The sequence below is a fragment of the Patagioenas fasciata genome, chromosome 9 (genome assembly GCF_037038585.1).
Source record: "Patagioenas fasciata isolate bPatFas1 chromosome 9, bPatFas1.hap1, whole genome shotgun sequence".
NCBI classification, from domain to species: domain Eukaryota; kingdom Metazoa; phylum Chordata; class Aves; order Columbiformes; family Columbidae; genus Patagioenas; species Patagioenas fasciata.
This window is the reverse complement of record NC_092528.1, coordinates 15,035,450-15,057,742: the sequence shown is the minus strand read 5'-3', so window position 1 is coordinate 15,057,742 and position 22,293 is coordinate 15,035,450. Positions and strand designations below refer to the sequence as shown.

Below are 22,293 nucleotides of genomic sequence, written 5' to 3'. Positions count from 1 at the left end.
ACTCCTGCTCGATAACTTCCCTTGCTTCAGCTTCCATATCTGAAGGCAAAACCATAAGCACTGGTTCTGGATGCCTGCAGCCACTGTAGAGCAGAGCAGAGCAGGCTAGTGGCCTTTGGATAGCCGCTGATAAATTAGCATTTCTGGCAGTAGCTTCTTGCTGTGAACACTTACCCTGGGGATCAGATGAGCAGCTGCAGAGAACTGCACAGTACTGGTAGCTGTCACTTTTTCTTCCAGCAGCTAAGACATTTTTGGTGCATATCACAGTCAGGAAGCTGGAACTGTGGTCTATAACAAATTACTGGGTTTTTTTATGGTGGAGTAACAAAACCACATTAAGACCTTTAACATATCAGCTTTCACTTTACCTCTTCAGGCAAGAGGCAGGAAGAAAAATACTTGAATTTTTTACGTATGTGCCAGGAACTTCCATGCTTCTGTCTCCCTGTGTAAGATGGTGACTATTTGGGATGCTGTTGCACAGCTGTCTAAGGAAATACAACCACCCTTTTTGGTAACACTGCCATTCCTCTGCTCAAGCTTATGAAACTAAACCTATACACATATACAACTTTTGGCCAAACCTGTTTATCTGAAAGTGGTCCTAGCTGGAATATAAGAGTCTTCAGACACATCTTCTGGACTGGCACGTGCTTTCAACACACTGTAAATACTGTTCTTCAATTCAGAAATAGAAGCAGTGCTAGGGCTTAGAAGCAACATCAGACTGAACAGTAATTCAAAAGAATTAAAATGCATATCCACCCAATAGAGATGAGAAGTAGCCAATTCTGTATTTTAAACAGTGAAACAACAAGTCCAAAGAATGTCTGACTATTTCTACGAAACTCTCCATGTAGTACAAAAAGTTTTGTATCACCAACACAAAATGAAATATCTTTGCTACATCTCAGTAATATCTGGTGTAGCAGAAAACTTAGGCAAAAAAAGCACAGAGAGCGGCTAAGAAAAGCCTCTTTGGTTTTATAGGGTCCAGTTGGAAATCAAACATTTTTTACATTTGATGAATATGCTAGGATATTCAAAGCTGTGAAGAGATCCAAAAGCTGCAGCTTTATCAGAGCTTTCTCACAGATAGCAGGCATGTGGCACACGCTCATTGCCACTGGTCACTTACACAGTAACGCTAATGTCACAGACTTCAGGTGACAGCTGCTCTTGTGGTCCAGCAAAGCAGCCCAGATCTTGTATAACAGAGAAAACAGCTTTGGTGAAAATAATTTTTAAAAAATCATGAAAAAAAAAAAAAGTTAAAAAACCCCAAACAAACAGAAGAGCATCATATAATACAACAGGAATCAGTATTAAGAATTTATTTTGGACAATTGTCAGTGCTGAGTGGAATGAAGTAAGCAAAGACAACTACTCAAGTGGTGAGGGTTGATATTTGATGAGACTGACCACATAGCTTACAGAGTAGTTCTCCAGATCTCTCCATTTCTGTAAAAGAGAAACAGCTGTATAACAAATCTTATTTAAATAAAAATGGGCTTAAGAATTTACAGATGTTTTGAGTGAAGTAGCCAGAAAAAAGTATCTAACATGATCATTTTGGATATTCACTATCTCCTTACAATGTCAGTTTGATTGTCAGTGGCGGGACTGCATCTTGTTTTCATGGGGAATTATTTTAGAGTTCATTAACCTAGCTAACCTATGTTGTCAAACATAGGCAACCATTCTCAGAGATGTTTTACTTCACTGAGGGGAGAAAAAATTCAGCTATTAATAAAATCAAAAGCAACCTAAATTGTCCAATTGTCAAAGCACGGTGCTGGCTGTGCTCTCTGGGGAGGAGCAGGAGTGCAAGCCTGCCTGGCACTGGGAGGTACAGGGCACTGTGAAACACTTCGTGGCTCTCAGGAGCTCCACGTAAGAAGCTTGGGGGGGATTGTTTCCCAATTTTTTAACCAGTTCTTCACTTATCAGTGGATTAGATAGTGCTTCAGACTGCATGTACAGTACACTTTCCTTCTGCTTCACTGAAAACAGAGGGAAAAAATTATACTGGATATTTCTGTTTTAATAACAAGTACAAATTTAGTACATGCAGATTAATACCATGATTGCTAGGATATATTTGGTGCTCAGTGTGAATTTTAAACCTTCTTTTTTAGTCCTCTCAAGCTTGGATTGTTTTCATTACTCTCTTTGATTTTCCTCATTAATTTTCTTCACTTCAAGGCTTGCCTGATTATTATCAAATATCAGGCTGCTGCCAATGCCCATGACACATAGTAGGTAGTGAGTGTTTTTTTATCAAAGGATGTTTCCCTTCTAAATCTTGTTTAATTTATAGCTGAAAGAAAGAGGACTTTTCATAAACACAGAACCTGATGCTGCAGTGCACGTTTCCCAGATAGTGAAATTCAAAAGTGGTCAATGAGTCCTGTATAACCCTAAGTGGTAACTTTTAAGACTGGGGCTGTCCACTCTATTCTGAGCTGCCTCCATGCACTTGCAACAACCAACTTCTGAGCATTACAGGAGGTTTTTGTTTTCTGGAGAAGTTTTGATTGATTATATAAATTGCTGAAAACCAGGATTAATTGAACTAAGACATCTTTGAGTTACAGCTCAAACTTTTTAAACAGGAAGATGTACAGGAGTTAGGATGCCTCAATTTGGGTAATAGTTTAACTTTGATGATTGGCTTTCCCAAAGATACACCAGACACCCATGTGTTGGGATATAGTATAGAATTAGTTATTTAGTAGCATCTATGTAACCAGTTAGAATTGTAGGTATTTTCTTGCATGGATGTTAATGTTCTTGTTGGAGAGGCAGCACAAGGTATATGGGCAGGGCTAATCCAGAAAGCTTGGGTGAAACCACCCAGCTCAGGGACAGACCTGTGGGAAAAGAGCGAGTCCTCAGGCCAAGGGGTGCTACAGTGCTTCTCTGTGCAGTAGTCTTAAATTACTTGGGCACTGTATTTCCCCTTCAGTGAAGGCTCACTTTACTTAGAATGTTGCATAGGGTTGGACTTGTATTTTCTTTCAAAAATGTAAAACTTCAGTGGTCCTCATTTAGTCCTTGTGAGATAGCACAGTTATCAGAATTTCACATACCAGGCACAGCACATCTCTGCCAGCAGTGAAGCTGTTCATTACATGCAGTGGCTCTTCAGAATATTAAAGGGAGAAAGAAAAGGTGTCTCTCAGTTTTCAGAACCATGTTTAAATTAGGTCAGAATCCTTTTCCCCCAAGATTAATTTATAACTGTCTATGCTATTTCAATTTGAAAAAGGAAGAGATCAAATCAGCAGGGTAACAGTTCAATAACGTGCCTATAGATTGTTCATTTTCTGTGTTGTCAAGGCAATGTCTTCCTTCTCAGTGAAATATCTGTATTACCATTGCAGACATCCAATAAAAAGGAACAGCTCGTTTATTTTTAAAGGGAAAATATTTGCATGCTGTGATATTGAAATGAAAAGCTCATTATTCTCACACAAAATTTGGAATAGGGTCCTCCCCTTGACTAGAAAAAAATTAATTGCTTCTTGAATATATAAAAATACTGAAGTAATAGTACGACTATTAAAGAGCTTATATGCCAAAAAAAAGTGAAATCCGATGGCCACATTGTCTGCATTCTTAAAAGCAAGTAGTACATATGAACTGTATCAGTGGTTTGCATGATGTGCTTTAAATGTTAATATAGTTGCCAAGTACAAAATTTTCATACTTCTAGAAGTATAGCCATATTTCTAAGATTATGGAAATCAGTACTGTACATTATGGAATAACACATCCAACTATGAGAGAGAGGTGTCTCCAGTTACTATCATCAGTAGCAGATTTTTATTTCATAAAAGTAAAATTAATTCATAAGTAAGCACATAATTTCTGAGTTTAACAGGTGATTTTCTGATTCAGAAGGCATAGCTTTTAAGATATCATGTATTAGAAAAATAATTGAGTAAGTACTGAGAAACTAGAGATACACCATAACAAATAATACAAATAATAATCCAAATCCAGTAATCAAAGGAAAAAAAAAAAAGCCATAGAACCAGATTTACTTTTGCATGGATTGCTTTTGGGGTATACAGAACTAGACCTTGCTATTATACTGTGTCTTTCTCCAGCTGAATTTGTTACAGTGATCCCCCATTAATAAAACTAGAGTAATTTTACAAAACCTGGGATTTAAGCATATACGCCTTTTGTTGTTGTTCCTTTGAATCAAAAAAGCTTAGTGTTTGCAGTGCTGATCAGAGTAAAACTTAAACACAAGAAACAAGAGGCAGCCTCTGCTGTTAATGAAGTTAATGGGAAGAACATGGCTGCTGCTAGGCTCTGCTGAAGCGGGGTAACATCCCTGCCCCAGAGACAGTGACCACCTTCAGCTTCCTTTGTACTGTGACTTAACAGCCATTTGACATTTCTGGATGCATTACAATATACAAAAAATTCATGCTGCTTCATTATTCTTATTTTTAAAAAAGAAGCCTGGACAAGCTAATGGTTATGATACAGATGGACAATTTATGTACCCTTTTTGTTACAACTACGTGGTCAGCTTTACTGAAGTTATTGTAGGATTATTCCTAGATTATGGTGCAAGTGAACCTGTCTGTATCTGAACTAACATCTAATAGAAACACTTCTGTCTGTAAGGACCAAGCATGAAAAAGAGCAAGTAGCATCAAAGAGCAATTTAATCTCTCTCAGATTCTCTGCAACAAAATCTCCTCTTGATTTCCAGGTAGATAACTGAAAATCCCAGTCTACACATGGTCTGGTCTATATTTTCTGCATTAGGTGTCAATTCAAGAATACCAATTTAGCAAGTACTCACGTAATCACACTGCAAGTAATGATAAGGTTATCTGAGAGCTTAATCTGAGCTCAGTCAATGGTACAGATAGTCCTGCTGGACCTTGTACATCACAGCAAGAACAAGTAAAAAAATTTCAAACATAACAACAGTTTCATAGTTACTCTGAAGTTCATTGTAAGGCAGTGGCTGAAGAAGTTCTGCAGTTTTTCTACATCATGCCAAAAAATTAGATTAATTTAATTAATAACTCATTGATCAGATGCACCTCTAGACTGTCAGAGATGATGTCATATGTTCCTTATATATAGTTAGAAAGGCAATCAATTTTAGGGTGTAGAAAGAAAAAGGACTCATCTTGTCAAAAAAACTCAATCATAATCTCTTGGACTGAAATCTCATGCTTTCCTGACACTGGTATAAGCTAGGAAAAAAAAAAAAAAAAAAAAAAAAAGATAATATTGCCTTTATACCTGCCACTCAATCCTGTTAATCACATTACAGTCCATGGAAAAAAAGTTTAACAAACTCAAGCAAGCTGAACTAAAGACAATGCTTGTAGTATCCTGATAGAATTATACGAAAGTATGTTTTATCATATTAGAAGCCAAGATAATTAGAAACAGCTTCATTTTATTCACATCTCTGACATTTAAAAAAACTCATACTTTTAAACAAGTGGTTTTTGAGGCCCCGTTTTCTATAAGTTGTCACAGATTGCTACTTATTGACATATTAACTTAGTATAAAAATGTATAAGATTTGTGTTCCTTTGGGATATTAGTAGCAAATCAGAATTGTTCAGGAATATTTCAGGCATATAAATAATGTTAAAATAAGATCTGTTGTGAAGAAGCAGTGACAGAATGTATTCTTTGGCATTAAAATAACTTCAGAATGTACCCTGACATTTTAAATAGTTTATGAATATAACTGCGGGTAGTCATAAAAACAATACTGGATTAAAGAGAATAGGAAATTTCTGTGAATATTTTAAATGAAGGTGCTTATTTTTAGACTATTGTTTTACTTTTCTGATATCATTAGTTAAGATAAAAACAAATTGGTTTCTGAACACTATTATAATCCTAAACAGTGTTTTGAAATATTTAGCAGGAATCTAAACCAATTTGGCTTTCTTTCAAATAAAAATGGCTTGAAACCAAAATGGAGTTGAAGAACTAATACATTTAATAGATAGGTCCTTTTGAAAGTACTTTAGATACTGTTAAAATAAAACATTTACCACAGACAAATTGAGTTTAATAGGGACCAACATCACAACCATGTTGAGTAGTTTTGACCAGTTGTTTTTTGAATATATAGATGCGTTGGTGAAGCTACCTGTCCAAGGAAATTAATGACAACAGACTATGAATTATCTTCATTTATACAGCTGTAGAAATTATTTTACAATTGCTTAACGTTATTTCTGAGAATGGAAGAAGAAGGGTGGAGTCTCCATGGAAGAATATCTACCAAAGGTTCTGGCTTTGCTCACAGCAGCAAAGTCTTAATTCTCTCAGGGCTGGGCGAAAAAGAGGAATTTGAGCAGGTGGGTTCAAAATACCTGCTTAGATCATCTGTTCTGCCGAAAAGAAGAACAAAATGTCTTTGATGGCCTGCCAAACTATCTGCAAGCCACTGTTATAGTGAGGATGAAGGTTATCTCACCATTCCACTTAATGTGTTACCTCCTTCATGAATTAGAACAATGCTGCCCTCAAAAAAAGAGAAGAGGGGGAGTTAAAAAAGGAGAAGAAAAAAGAGGTTGTTGTGCTTTTCTGATAAGTTTTGTGGCTTTCTGATGGCTGGGAAATCCTCAGACACTTGGAAAAATATTTTATTATGATTTCCTTTAGTATTCAGAAACATTAATGTCTGTGTATGGAAACCTGCATCTTTAACTATACTATGCTGAAGTTAATTCTAGCATCTTGTGATTTGTAATAAAGACCACTGTATAGCATGATATCATGGCCTCTTGGCTGGTATTACACATAGGTTTTTTTTTTTTTCCCCAGGACTTCAAGCCGTTCCATAATTCAGATTCTGTATTTAAAAATTTGAGTTTCCAGTATTACTAGTCCATTTTCACTAACAAACAGCTTTCCCATTCACCTTTTTAAAAGTCACTGGAAGTGATTCTATGACAGTAGGAAATTCCCAAGCTTCTCTCTTAAATATCTGGTAACAAGTCAGCCCTTTGTTAATCTCAGATTTCCAAAGTCAGAGTTATTACTTCTGAGGAGAACAGGGACAAAGAATTTCAGAAAGTCTGCAGAACATTAGAAACATGCCATTCAAAACATGCAAGTAATGTTCACCTTCCTATCATGCACATACTCCTGAGTACCTACTATGTTTCAATCACGCTTTCTGTTTGATTTGTAATCAATCTAAAAAGGAAAACACTGGAACAGCTAGCAAGTTTTGATTAACTACATGCATTTTCTATTCAAATAAAATCATGACATACACACTTACTTTTAAGTAATGAGCATCTTTGTCACATTTCTCTTCCTTTCGGAAATACTTAGTATCTGTCTTGAATTTAACTAATGAAAACCTTTAAAGAGTATATTTGAGGTGTTTAAAAGCAAACCTTTAAGAAAAGTTGTCAGTGAAATACATGATTGCATGTGCTGCACTTTGAGGCCTGTTTTGTCAGTATTTGAGTCTTGTTGCCCTAACACTCAGAATCAGAAACACACGGGTCAATGGCAAAAGCTGGTCTGGAGGCTTGACTGTGAAGTCTGGCTATATAATATAAACATGGTGCTAAAACATACTTAGTAAACTAGTTAAGCCAAGATTAACATCCTCCACATGAAATCATCTGTTTCTTCCTATGTCATGTTCCACTGGTTCTCCTGAAATGCCCACCTGGTAGTTTGTACACAGCAAAAGAATGAGAGAAGCAGTCAGAGAACACAAGTTGTTTGTCAGATACAAAAAACATTTAAAATAGACTTTAAAAAATTTCCCAGTGGTTTATAGCATGAGAGCCTAATTTGCAACATCTTTGACTGAAAAACGCTGAGAATTTCCATTTCTAGTTGAAATCTGTGGGAGCTGCTTGCACATTTGTTATGTATTTAATTTGGACCAAATTGCACCAGATTCCAGCTGTGTTACAATGTTTTTTCCATTATCTTTAAAAAAAGTAAGATCAGATAACATCACACGCTTGGAATATTACACTGTGCTGCACTAACAACAGAGTCTATATTAAGCATAGGCATTGCCATCAAAAGTGCAGTAATAATGTAAGTTGCTTAATAAATACACAGTCGTGAACATTCTTGTTTAAGAGGAAAAGCAAGTGTTTTCTCTTTGTTCTCCTTTCTACCGCACAAGGACAGCTGCTATTGTACAGTACACTTACATACGCTAAGTGAATATGGAATTTTTTGTGGGACATCTTTTTAAGGATATTTCTGACTTTATATTGCTTCTTACTGACTTAGTAGGCTTAAACAGTAGCAAGACCATGGCTTTGCTGTAGAGGAGATGAAACTGCCTCATTCTGTCTCTGTAATACCTGTGTCTGGAGATAGTGAATTCAGTCTCTCTTTAAAATCGTCTTCCTGATCAGCAGTGCCCACCTAATTTGGAGAATCCTTCCTTTAACAAGATTTCTTATCTCTCCTGCAGTCAAACCCTCAACAGTGCCTTAGTTCCCCACCTATCTGGCACTCCAGAGCCAAATACAGGCTCCTTGCTTTCAGGGCACAGAAGCAGTCTTGGCTGTCTTTTTGACAATCTCCATAAGGTGCAGTCCTTTAACCCTGCATGAATTTAAGGGTCTGTTCCTTAATCTTTCCCAGGTTCAGTCATTCTTCCTCATCAGACCTTGTCTGCTTCCTAGCTGTTGATCCAGGGCTTCTTTTTATACCTTCTAAAAATCCTCCAAATAGAGAACTCTTCAAAAATTATTGCTACCAATACTGCATCCTATATATCATTCTAGACATTATCTTTCTTCGCCTCATGCACCCTACCAGGAAGAAATCTCATGGTTCCTCACGTGCTCTTTTGTGTAATCTCTTCTGACCAAGGTCTAAACCTGTCATTTCTAGAAGGTTTCCTTAGTAAGCAGCCATTCTACCAGCATAACAAACGTCTGCCTGGAATTGTCCTAAAGTCATGTCAAATCCAGGGATTGATGCAAAAAAGGTAGGATGCTTATCAGCTGTTGTCAAAAGCCCAGATCATATCACGTTGAGTCTCTGTCTGTAAACTCCTGAAATATAGTTAACCATCAAAAAAACAAAAACAAAAAACAAAACAGAAAAAAACAAACAAACAAGACAACAACAAACAAACAAAGAAGACACCCCCCAAAAAAAACCAAAAACAAACCAACCAAAAAAACCCCCGCAATCATTTGTCATTCAGTTCCTGATTGCCAGCTCCTTGATTTGATTGTCAACTCTTTCGTCTGAGTATACCCAGCCATAGCTATTGAATGTGGAGAACTTTATCAGACTTGTACATAAAACTTTGTGATTTTTCCTTTAATAATTCGATCAGTAAATACAGGAAGGAAGGAATATTTCTAAGTAGATCATATAAAATGTAGTTAGTTTGGTTTACATTTATCCTTCAATAAAACTTGTCTGGTTTTTTATAATTTTTTAAAACATGATTTGAAAGAAGGCTGATCATTGCTAATGCTTGCAGAGGCTTCTGATTTATTTGCACTTTTTAAATTTGGAGCAGAATAAATGAAATTCAGAGCTCTGTGAACGTGGAAGGAAAAGGCTTTTTTATTGTGTGGTGTACCACAGTATGGACTGCCTTTTCTCTGTTCCTGTTTTTCACTAGCACATAGCTAAAGACCTGGCCTTCTTGCAGCTCTATCACTGATAAAAATGAAATGTAAATCGAGAGTACCCAATAGATATTATGAAATGAGCAATCTGAGTATAGAGCACTTAAACTTCTCTTTTTAGTGCAGGGATCTGTAAAACTAGTAACCCAATCCTGTATCTGTTAGACTGCATAAACACTTGGGTCTGATGAGGACAGGAGGTTTTCGGTATTGTCAGTTGCCAGTGAAGTCAACAGCAGCCAAGGGAGACTGAAACAAGTCCATGAATACCTTACAAGATCAGACCCTGATATTGCCAGCAATTACATTCTGCACGAGTTCCAAATCCATAACAAAATCAGAGAGACATTTTTTTGAGGTATTTATAGAGCATCTGTTTGACTAACCATCTGTGTGCTCTGATTGAAGTACACACATGATCCAGACTGAATAAAAAACAATTCTATGGATCAAAATAGTAACTTTGACACTGTTATATCTAAAGGTTTTACTGCCAGTGAGTTTGTTGACCTGTTTACATGTAAAGGTAAATTTTAAAACTGTAAAATCTGAAACGTAGCATGAAGAAAGAGTGTAACTAGTCTGCCCACTTCAAAAAGGCTTTGAAGTTAAGGGATGCCGTTTGAATACTGCAAGCCTTTCAAAACTGCTGCTTTCTTAGGATGTGGATTAAGGCAGCTGCCTTCCTCAGCTTTTGTGAGGTTTTCGTGTTTATTTGTTAGTGTGACGGTAAGAATATGCTGAAGTGTTTTGTTATGCTTTCACTTGTCTCATATTTCTGTTTCAAAATGAGATTAATTCCTTTTTTTGTTGGTCATGGTGTTCACTACAAATATTAGCAAAACATTAGATATGTAGCTGACTATAGCTTGGAGTTAACTGCACCGAGAAACCTCACTGTGTTTGTTCTGTTCACTTCCTTCATCAAGATTATTTTTTTCATGGATCAGTATGTTTTGTATGTTCAAAATGCTGAGATCTGCTGCTGAATCATAATGAAGAGATGAAAAGCACTAGGCTATAATAGGATTTGTTCAAAATATATGTGTAATGGTCACTTGTTATTTATTGAAATTGCTCCTTAGGAAAGACTCTTGAACAGCAAGATTTTGGAAACTGCTTATGCTTGTTCAAGATGATAGGAAATTGGAGTTTCTGATATTGTTTCACAAGATTAATTTTCTTTAGTGATAACCTGGGGAATTCTTTAAATTACCTCTTCGTAGTTGATGTAGCACCATCTGCCACATCTGCAAAGATAATTATTTTTAGGAGCAGCTGTGTATTTTTGATTAAGTCTTTAGTCATCAAGGTCAGGATTTTTGAATTATTCCATGTAGGAAAATAGAAGCAGTTGGCTTCCATTTTGGTCAATGATAAAGGATGTATTGTTATTACAGTTAGTGCCATAAACCTCATTAGCTATTTACTACAGTCCTCTAATTTCCAAGAAATTTGTTTGCATTCTTCATGAGAGCATTTAGCTTTGCAGGAAGAGTATCAGTCATAATTCATGAATCAGTAAGACAGCCCTTGGTGGCAAATAAGTGACTGTGGAGACTCCTGTTAATGAAAATATTAAAATGAAAATGGCATACTTCTTAACACTGGGTCATAGGCCAAAGTTCCCAGCTTCAGTTGCGGAAGGTGAATTGTCAATTAAGATCTCTCACATCAAAGGAGACATCTTTAACAGAGATTCCTTGTTATGCCTGTGGCCTTTTGTGATAGCTCTAAATCAAATGAGCACATCTAAGGGGAGCCAAGCAAAGGTGAGAATTAAGACCTGAAACTTTCAACAGCTTGCTTTATCTTGTAGTGAAAATGCACCAATCTCTGCCAGATGCCTTGAAAGACTAGTGCTTTGTGTAAACTCTTAATGTGAAGTAATGACTAGGGTACGTGAATGCAGAACTATCATTTGATTATGAGATGGCTACATCTCTGGAGCAGTTTCTTTCAGCTTCCTGCTGTTGAGGAACTAATGAGGTCAGCTTCTCAAAGACAGAATAGTTTTTCCCTGGGGAGCTAATGAAAACTGGGTTTATCTTGGTGACTTTGCTACAGAGCTAAGGTGACAGAGCTGTATGGCCTGAGGAGGGTCTCTTAAGAAATCACATCTTGAAAATTAAAGCTTAGAAAGGGTGCCCAGAGAATTAAGAAAGAGGAAGCTTTGATCTGGACCTGTGTTCCCTGTTGAAAGACCCATGAATCTGAAGGTATCTAGACAGAACCTCATACACTGCACTTCCTTGAGTTATGGAAGACTCAGGTTTGTGATATTGAATGTCCAACCTAAAGAACCTCAGCTAGGTGCTCATTTTTCCACCAGTTAGTATGCACTGCTGCATATCACCTTGCTATGATATCCAGAGATGTTCTTGTAGCTGACCATCAATGGTCGCCAAGGTGTGAGGCTATGCATTTCTCTCTACTTCTTTTAGAAATTGCATACCCATAAACTCACTGAGGAAAAGGCTGTGGAGTCTGAAACTATTTCCCAAAGTAGCTCTCATAACTTAGCATTTATGCGTTAAAATTCTTCGGCATTTCAGTGACTGTGAACCCTGATTGCATGAACCTGTTTGCAAACAGTGGGAGCCTGGAGTTGACATCAATAGCACGGTACTAGAGTTGAACTGCAATGCAGCATGGGAGCAAAGGTTCTGCTCTACAGTTACAGCATGGGAAACATAAACCCTAAGACAAAAAAGAGCTCTGAAAGTGTTACGGATATGCGTAAATGTGTTGTCCCTTGTCCTGTGAAACACAATCGCTGATTTTACCTGTGCTCTTGAGTAATCAGTGGGACACAAAATGCAGCTCCTAGGACTAGGATAGCTGACAAGAGAAATTTAGGTTTACCAGACTTCAGTAACATAAAAGGCAGTTGATGTTGCCTATCTGAAATTCAGTCTGAGGTGGAGGCTTTTCTCATTCAAAACATTTAATGTCATTCTACATTTATTTCACTTATCATGTACTTTTAACAAGCTTTTCTATAATTACAAATGAAAAGTGGGTTTATTTTGCTAAGAACCCAGCTTTCTAAAGGATTAAGAAGATTTTACAAATCTTTTTGCCTTCCACATGACTAGGAAGACAGCTTTACTTCTGTGTGGAACATATAATATGCAACCCCTTACTGGACTATCATCCAGAGATAGCACAAATTTGTTAGTACTCCAGAATGTGACTCCTTATCTATAATTTCCAGCTATGTCTTATTGTACTATTCTATTTGTACTGTTTAATTAAGGTTCAAAATGGCTTTCAGTTAGTGGCCACACTATCATCTTCCTTGCTTTTAGACTCAGCAACACTTTATGTACAAGAAGTTCGGTTCCCTGCACACAGTGTAACTAGAAGCAAACATTCATTATCAGCATATCAAGTCCCTGTAGGACAAAGCAGTGGCAAAGCCACTCAGTCTTCCTCTCGTTGTAGAGCAGCAGAAAACAATGGGTCTTGTACTTCAACCTGAAGGTCAGACTTGATTTGTAATTTACTATTAGATTGCAGAAATGATGCATCTTATAAAAAGAGGCAGTGCACAGCTTCTGCTGAGAGTACTCAGTTGTACCTAGTGCAGAGGCCACATCTAAATGTGGACTTATCAAGGAGGGTACTTAGACAATATTTGCCTGTGCATTTGGGCTATGAGTGAATGTAGCCTCCTTTTAACATACTGACTTAAGCTCCAGTGAAGGTGCAAAAATGCGTTTTAGTTCTTAATTGAGTGTACCAGGAAATTGCACATGCTCTGTTATCCCACTGGAACTGATGAAAGATTATTAGTTAAGCCATGGTGCTGCAATCACTTGTGGTCTATCACAACATGTTCCACATCTTGTCAGAGATGACTTGCAATAAATTAAAGGCACTCTAGAGACCCAATTTGGGAAGTAGAACTTGGTCATGTAGGATACTCTTTCCCTAGCACATTTCTGGAGAAACAGCCCTTTAGCACTTTGTGGTCTTTAAGTGCAATCACATCATGTCCAGAGAAGCCTCACTAAGTTTGTGACAGTTTGATTATTATATGGAGGAAGACCTTACAAGACTGGCCTGAACCATTCCAAAAGAAAAGTGTGAGGGGTGGTACCAGCTGTGCATGCAAATAACTTGGCTGAGAGAGCTTGTTTTTGTGGTTTTGTGTACAGCTGACTCACAAAACAGAGTATGTGCATGATTTACCTTTGCTCTAAACCTACAATGTATCAAGCTATTCCATCTAGATTAAGAAATTCAACCACTCCTGTTGTGTTTTTTCACATTTTAGTCACTACCCATTTTCTTCTATTCAGGCAGGTAAAAATGCAGTAAACATTTATTTTAACTACCAAGCTGAATTAATGCAGCAAGTACTTCATTTGCTGCTCTAAGCTGCTCGCTAATGGAAACAAGACAGTACCACTTTTTACAGTGTCATTCAAGACAGGCAGGTATGGTTATAGGCAGCTATATGCTATTTTCTAGTCTTCAAAGGTGGTGTTCTGCTACTTTAGATCCAAAATATGTAGCTCAGAAGAGTCTTCCAAAAAGGGAAAACTAAGCTAATAAATAGACTAGTAACATCAGCAAGGAGAGTATAGACAGCTTATTATATCCTAAGCTACATCTCTTTACTGAACTGTATTTTGGTATCATTTGAGTTACCTGTGTAGCTGAGTCACTGGAAAGGATTTTTTGGGGGTTTGTTTCTTTTTTGTTCTTCAGCAACTCTGAATCTCCACTGATGCATGAAGTCCCAGAGCACCAAGGCAGCAGCACAGACAGTTCGGCAAGCAGTTTGGGAAGCTCTGTCACAGCATGTAAGAAGGTAACTTCTAAATTTATGTTATATTCAAAGGCAGATATATCCCAGGTTATGGCTTTCCTTTTTAGCTTGTATCTTCATTGGGGAATACAAAATTTAACTGATACCTAAAAAAGAAAAGGACTGGTAACAGAAAAATAAATTCTGGGCGCTGTTATGGTATCTTGCAATTTTGTCTTCCTGGTCTACACTTGTCTGGTCTCAAAATGCATTATAGATATGCGGTAGATAAACTCCCCCAGGACATTCCTATTTTTCCTCATTATTTGACAATATGCCTAATGTGAATACCTTCAGGACTGCTCCTCAATAGCTGGCAAGTTTCTGGGACTCAGCCTGAACATCCAGAGCTTCGCTTCTCTCAGGTCAATACAGGGGAGCATCCTTCATGAAACAGCTTTCTGCCTTTCCTAGTATCTGACTGGAAGGATTTCAGCAGCACAAGAGAGAGTACAAATTTGACCATTGCTGGTTTTGTTGGCTCAAAATGGGTTTCTACGTAGCTATCTAATTTAAAGGATGCAGATGAAAAAAACAAACAAACAACCGGTGCCTGTGTGTGTACGTATATCATTAGCAGGAGTCAGAGATGACTGACATTTTATGTATGCAGGTAATTTCAGTACAACCAAGAATATACAGGTGAAGATCATGCATGCTTCCTTTTATTCTTCCACCCCAGGGCCAGATTATGGCAGTACAGTCTGAAGGAATGGGGCAACTACCAAAGACCTATTGAGGAGGGCAGGTCATCTTTCATCTCTCACTTTGTAATAACCCTCACAGCCCTACTGTCTCCCACAGGCATAATTCTCAAGCTGATAAGAAAGCATTTGTTCTAACACAGAAATGTTATGAAACTTTACAATTCATTCAGTTTTCCCATAATTCTTACTTTTCCTTTCACTAGTAAAAATAATGCTTTCCTTTTTTTCTTTTTTCAAAATAACAACAATATATATCTATAAATGTAAGCACAGAGAGAGAGAGAGAGAGATAAAACATGTAGACGATAAAGATTTATCTTCCTCATCCTGAAAACCACACTGTGGGTGTAGGGGGGTGAGCATTGTCTGTATACAGAACTTCGTTATACGTATAAGGTATAAAAACTGAATAGACCGATGTGTATGCTGGGACCGGGCTTCTCCAGTTCAGTCCAACACAGCTAAAAGAAAAAGTGTCACTATTTCATTTTATCAAAGTGCTTATTTGCAAAAGAATACCCGATTTTCAAAAAGTGCTGCTGATTTTAACGGGAATCTTCATATAAGTAGAAAATCTATTGTGTGGGAGAACATCTTGAATTTTAATTTAACCTCAGAGTTATCTGTTTTATGTAAGACTGAAGGACAGTGGCACAGCACTCAGAAGTACCACCACTACGCTTACAAATGCTCCCAGCTTGGTCACCTTCAGAAGAAGCACTCTCTTTTATAGGCTAACCTTTGGCACATGATTTAGAGCTGCTTCAGCTGTCTGATCCCCTACATTTGAAATTTTCATTGTTGGTTTTATGATTGTCAGCACACTAAAATAAGTGATTCACTTCTGACAAACAGCAGGATATTTTGGGCTTCTTTACAGCATTGTCACAGAATGTGTTACCACTCTCCTTTTTTATGCAGAAAAGGATAAAGAATTACCAAAAATAGGCCATTACCTTCTCTTTAGCTTCTGTTACAGTGATTTTTAAGTTAGGTGTGTAATTGGTGGTGGAGTGAAACGCTCTGGCTTCCTGCTGCAGAAGAACAGTTTAAACGGTTGACTTGCAGGTTTGAGTCATTGTATTTAGTGTGAATGGCTCCTGTCAGGAACCATATGAGATGTGGCCTGTTACTACACAGACCAATCTGAACAAATACAGAAGATGTGCCCCTTGATATCTCGTATTATTCTGTATGTCCCACTTTCACATATTTTTTGATGAGTAGTAATTAACCAAAGCAATTAAGATGATCAGCCATGAAGACGCAGATGTTTCATTTGTGGAACAGAGCCCTTTTAATGTTGTCTCGGTTATAGATATTTACAGTATTTTAATGTCTTATGATCTAAATCAGGGAGCAGGAAGCTGTTATACTAAACTCGTATGCAATATTTTCCTCTGGGAAAGAGTGACTTTTCTAATCCACGCTCTGCTAGAGGCTGATTTAGTTCATTGATTCAAAACACACTGAGTAATGCTGACGGCTGAGTCTCTAGATGAGAGTGGAAAACTTTTTTTTAGAACCATGAATTACTGCTGATTTCACATCTAGTGCATGATGCAAATTCTTCCTGAATTATTTTCTGAGTGTGATGATCCTGCTCTGAACCAGATATATAGCAGTATGGCGTGTGCAGCTGTTACACATAAGTACGGTCAGTGAATCAAGTTCTGCTCTCAATTGTGCCATTGCAAATGAGAAGTAAACTCGCTGAATTCAGCAAAATTGCTGACAATATACGACAGTGGGATTGGCCCAGAAATTGTCTCAATTAGATAAGAATGAAGAGAATTACAAGACAGGAGGAGGAAATTTTGGCAAGTGATACTATTTGCCTTAAAAATGCAGGCTATATAGAAGCTGACTGGCAGTTGAAGGAGTACATGTTCAGGTTTCTTATCCTCTGGTATAGACCAGCTTAGTATATTTTGAAAACATGCTTAAATGCAAAAATGGCAATCAGAATGCACTAGTAGAGTTACATCTCTGAGGAATATCAGTTCTCACATTGCAACTGATTAACTAATTAGCCCTGTTAATTTAGGCTAGCTCCTTCAAGCTTATACACTTTCAATAATTGCAATCATACATTATTTTACTATAAGGTCTTAAGTATTTTCCTGTAAAGGCATGATTATCCCAACAAGTTTAAATACATATGCCAACTCCCTCCTTATATAAACACACACACCTAGTTACCAGGGAGAATTGCCTTCCAATAGCAAGATGCTGTAAGAAGTATTACATTCACTCTTCCTGCATGTTTGTCTTTGACCCTGATAATATTGCTGTCTGTTACCAAAGAAATATGCCCAAAAGTTCACACATCTACTATATATGCAGTTTTGCTTAGCAGGCATGTGTAACCCTACTGTGATCAGCACTGGAGGGTGGCCCAAATTATCCTTCCTCCAAAGAAGTACTAATGGGAAGGTTCTGAGAAATAACGTCTGTAATGGTCCTAATACAGAAACTTGCATTTCATAAGGTGGAGTTTAAACTTATCCAAAGTTTACCCTTCATTAGTGCCACTACTTATTCAAGTGTCACTTCTGTCTCCTGAACACCATTGAGATATGTATAAAACCAGATCGTATGCACAGAGGCCACTCCCACATATATCTACATGCATCCCTTTCCCACAGTTTCTGAGTAATTTCCAGAGGATTTCCAGATGACCTTAGGCCACCCTCTATTCCTTAGACGGCTGACTCCCACCAACTTCTGCTATGTGGACTCAAGTATATTTGGTTTTGTTTTTGTCACCTGTTTTCTTCAAATCCAAATTGCTGCAAATTATTTTCTCCAGCCTCCAGTAGTAAAAATGTTATGCCAATTGCACCCTTCTTCACATTTCTGGCTGCAAGTGTGTTTGTAGAACTACTTTTGCACACATAAGAGCAGAATCTGGCCCAGGGAAAACATCATCCTACTAATATTGTTCATCTCCTTGAGGTTACTTAAAAGTCACATGCTGTCCAAAACTTCCATGTAATAATTTCTACCCTTGACTTCAAAGCCTATTACAAAAAGCCACATACAAAATTTAAACGTACTATAAAGCCTTGCAACTTATAAACCATTCTGGAGTGACCCAAGCTAAGCAACCATGACCTGACTGAAACGTTTCTTCAAGAGAGTTATTTCTTCTGTTAGTGCTTTACCAGTATTTGCTTCCCAATAAAAAACATCCTCTGAAACAAAGATAGAGCTGCCAGGGGTCATTTAACAACCCACAGGAGGAAAACTAGGTGAAGTTCTGACTGCTGAGCTCATTTCATGGGTTTATCATCTAAAATATACATCCGGTATCATCTAGATGTTCTGAAATGTTGGGTGAACACCTCAAGTCCTTATGAGACAAAGAGTAGTACCAAGGATTTCTGCGGCTTGTTCCTGCGTGATAATTTCTGCCTATTCTAGTTTCTCAGAAACTCTCTGAGAAAGATCTAAAATGATTAAGGCTGAAGACAAATTCACTGTTATTTTTAAGGAAATGAAACAAGACTGCTTGTTATAAGCAAGAGCTATTTGAGCTAAAGAGAACTGTTTCTTATATATTCGACATTATGTCTTAGCAGGTAATTATACTTCAGCCCTTGAGTAAGAAAAGATCTAGCATCAGATGAAGTCTGAAATAATATCTATATGCATAGATATACATGTGTGTGTGCATGTATGTATATGTTCAATTCTTTATGTTTTCATAATAGCCTGAGAGGATGATAACTCTTGGAAAAGAGGAAAAAAAAGCTTGATTTTAGATTTTACCAACCAGTTCATAATGGTTTAGTATATTAAAAAATAAAAGTTTATAACACTAACAGGAAATTGTTTCTTTGGGATACGAACTATATTATTTTCCCCATCTATTCTCCGAGTTTGTTATGGTGGTAAGAATCTTTTTTGCACTGAGACAGTAGGTCATAAAATTTACTGAGTGCAGAGTCACTCAACTGGCAAACAAGATTATCCAGCAGCCTCCAAGAAGAGACTGGTGTTGATGTGAAGCATTCATGCACCTTTATCATTCTCAGAGCAAAGTCTTTGGGCACAGTGCTTTTTCCAAGTATTTTGTGAACCCTAAATTTCTATTCAGAATCTCTTTGGAAGAAATCCCGTAGCAGGACTAGAGTACTGAGAAACAACCACCCCAAAGGTGCAAAGCCTTTGCGAAGGGCAACAAACATGGACACTGAAGCAGGCCAAACTTATGGACTGTGGTGTTTCCCATTACCTTCTCATCCATCTTATCTGCTGACATTTATTCAGAAATCAATATAGAATAATACAGGGAGTACAGTATTAACTATCTAACTGGCTTGCTGCCAGAAAGATAAAAATTAGAGTGGGTGTTAGTGTGTGGGTGGTAATAAGCTTACATCTGGATTGCTCTAGGGTATTAGAAATTTGTGTCAGCTGCCCAGATCAGCTTTCCACAGTCATTCATCTTCCCTGAGAAATGAAGAGGCCTCATCAGTTCTTCTCACTTCTCTTCCCTAGAATATCAGTACAGAGGCAGCAAGTAAGGAGTTTAGTTCAATCTACACATCAGACTTGCAAAACTGGTTTGCCTCTTTATAGTCTATGGATATCTGTAGCCCCATTTTGGTTTTGCTTGACATAAGTTTGTGGCATAAGCTGCAGGACTGAGTGAAAACAGAGATTAAATGCAAAGTTTTGGCCTCAGGGTACTGACTGAGCTCAGTACTCATTACAGCAGGTCTTAAGTACTTCAGCTTCTCAGGAAGCAGAAAAATGTGTTTAAAAAGAAAGAGTTTGTTGCCTGGGCAGTCCCAGAAACGAGGCTGCTAGCGGAATGGATAATACTGATCTATTGCAGAGAGAAGTACAGTAAATCATAAAGGCTGCAAATTTGTGCACTCTGGTAAAATTAAATAATTAGTTTTCTCAACATCTATGTTTGTCACTTTAACACAGAACAAAACTCCTAGCAATATTTTCCAATAAAACTGTTGAGTTTAAGCATCTCCTTCAAGTATCTCCAGGGATTTTCAGTTCTGAAAGAAAATAGGCTAATTATTTAGGAGATATAAAAATCACATGTTTGAAGATGCATTAACTGGACGGGTCCAAAAAGAAGAAGAGTCCCATTCCTGCCCGCCCCCCCCCTCCCCCCACCCCAGTTTGGTAGGCAAGATTTCCTTTGAGTTACAACAATAGAGTTCAGACCCCCAAATCACAGTAGGACCGAATAAATTTTTCAATTACTTTAACAATTTTTAACTATTTTAACAGATTCTCTGCAGTAACAGTCTGCTAGAATCAACAGACTACTGGCTGCAGAACCAGAGGACACCATGCCAAATCGGCTTTCTGGAAGACAAGTCAGAAAGCAACTGTGCCTCAGTAAGTACTGTGATCTCCTCTGGGGAAGAGTCCTTTGAGAGTTATTTGGGTAGGGTGTGGGATAACCACAGTGCATGTTAAATTAGAAAAGTCTATGACTGACACAGAAATCATAGTAATCTATCTATAGTTTCTGTAATTTCCAGCTCTGTTAAAAGAAAACATGCAAAGCAAAAATGCATGCAGATTCTATATGGAGCACATTAATAAAGTTTACTGCAGAGGTGCAGAGGTTTCTCCACGTTTGGCCTACAGATTTTGTGGCTCTCCATAATCTGCAACTGACAAGAGAGAAAAATAAACCAAAGAGAAAATTATTCCAAACCATAACTTGTTAAGTGGCAGGTTGGAAAGAGCAGATGTTTAAAAGGCTGCTTAATGTTCTTGAAGGCAGAGAGATAAAATTAAAGAAAAAAAGTCTTTCCATATTAGGTGAGAAGCTGCTAAAGAACTGAAATAAAATTATTTTACATATGAAATGAAATTGAATTCTCACCATTGTGGATTACAATGCAATTAAGAACAGCTTTTGGTTAAGAGTGTACATGAAGAAATAGCTGTTACGGTGCTTTACACAGTATCTACATGAAACTGCATGGAAATACATTGCTGTGATAGAATAGTTTTCTATTTGATGAAGGACTCAGGAGAGCAGATCCTTGCTCATATTCCCATTTGATTGCTACTCCCTGGCCCCAGTGAGCCAACAAGGGCTCTAGAAAAGAGCAGTTTTATCTCAGGTGAAAGGTTTCCAGCACAGTTTTTGCTGCACACAACCTGAACACCAGCTGAGGGTTCTCACGGAGTCTGCTGGGGCTCCCTCAAGGACATGGACATTTCAGGTCTAGCTGATGAACCCAGACGCCTGCTGTCAAGAAACTGAATCTCCATCCCACAGTGGAGATGACTGGAGGCTTTGTCTCTCGCCTGGGGGTGATGCAGCATGCTTGAGACCAGCAGGAGTGATACAACAGTGTCACGGCAGCAGTGAAAAGTTAGGAATATGGTCAAATATTATAGGCCCAATTCACTGTCATGCTGTTCACTGGCCTATCAGTTTCCACAAGACAGAGTTAGTAAAATACACAACCTAGTCAGAGTGTGCTAGTAAGCAACAATACAAGGTACGAGGTGAGAAACTAAACAGACTCCTGTATCTATTTTGGATGATACTGGGATAAACAAGGAAGGGGATATTAAGGAGTAAGGTTTACTGATACTAAGTTTCTAGATTCCCAAAATTAGACTAATAATATCTTCCTATCCTTTGAACATTCTGCACATATTCTGTCAAGCGAAAGTGTCACTGTGTTAGCAAGTCCAAACATCACAATTGCAGATGAAATGCTGGCACTTGAAGAGTATCCTGAATATGTTCTTAACCAGAATGGTGTCATCAGGCAGGTAATGAGCAATATCCTTGTTATTTGGTATGGGAAAGGATGGCTTTTAATGCAGAAAACATTGACCACTACTATTTAGTATTTCATATCTTAAAAAAAAAAAAAAAAGGCTTATTTTCTCAGTGGAAATGATTACTCCCACTACTCCCACTGTACTCAGCACTGGTGAGGCTCCACCTCTAATACTGTGTTCAGTTTTGGGCCCCTCGCTACAAGAAAAACATTGAGGTGCTGGAGAGAGTTCAGAGGAGGATGATGAAGCTGGGCGGGGAGGGGGGACTGGAGCACGAGTCTGATGAGGAGCACTTTAGGGAACTGAGTCTCTCTAACCAGGAGAAAAGGAG

The 22,293-nt window shown here is 37.8% G+C and overlaps 1 protein-coding gene across 9 annotated transcripts in view; it reads left to right on the top strand.

Annotated features, from left to right (window-relative positions):
* SPHKAP (SPHK1 interactor, AKAP domain containing) overlaps positions 1 to 22,293 on the top strand; it is a 72,284-nt gene that overhangs the window by 2,806 nt on the left and 47,185 nt on the right. For all 9 annotated transcript variants that reach the window (XM_065844693.2, XM_071812503.1, XM_071812502.1 and 6 more), the window contains 2 exons: positions 14,367 to 14,469; positions 20,436 to 20,546. In XM_065844693.2, the coding sequence (XP_065700765.1) occupies positions 14,367 to 14,469; positions 20,436 to 20,546 (214 nt within the window). The remainder of the gene's footprint in view (positions 1 to 14,366; positions 14,470 to 20,435; positions 20,547 to 22,293) is intronic.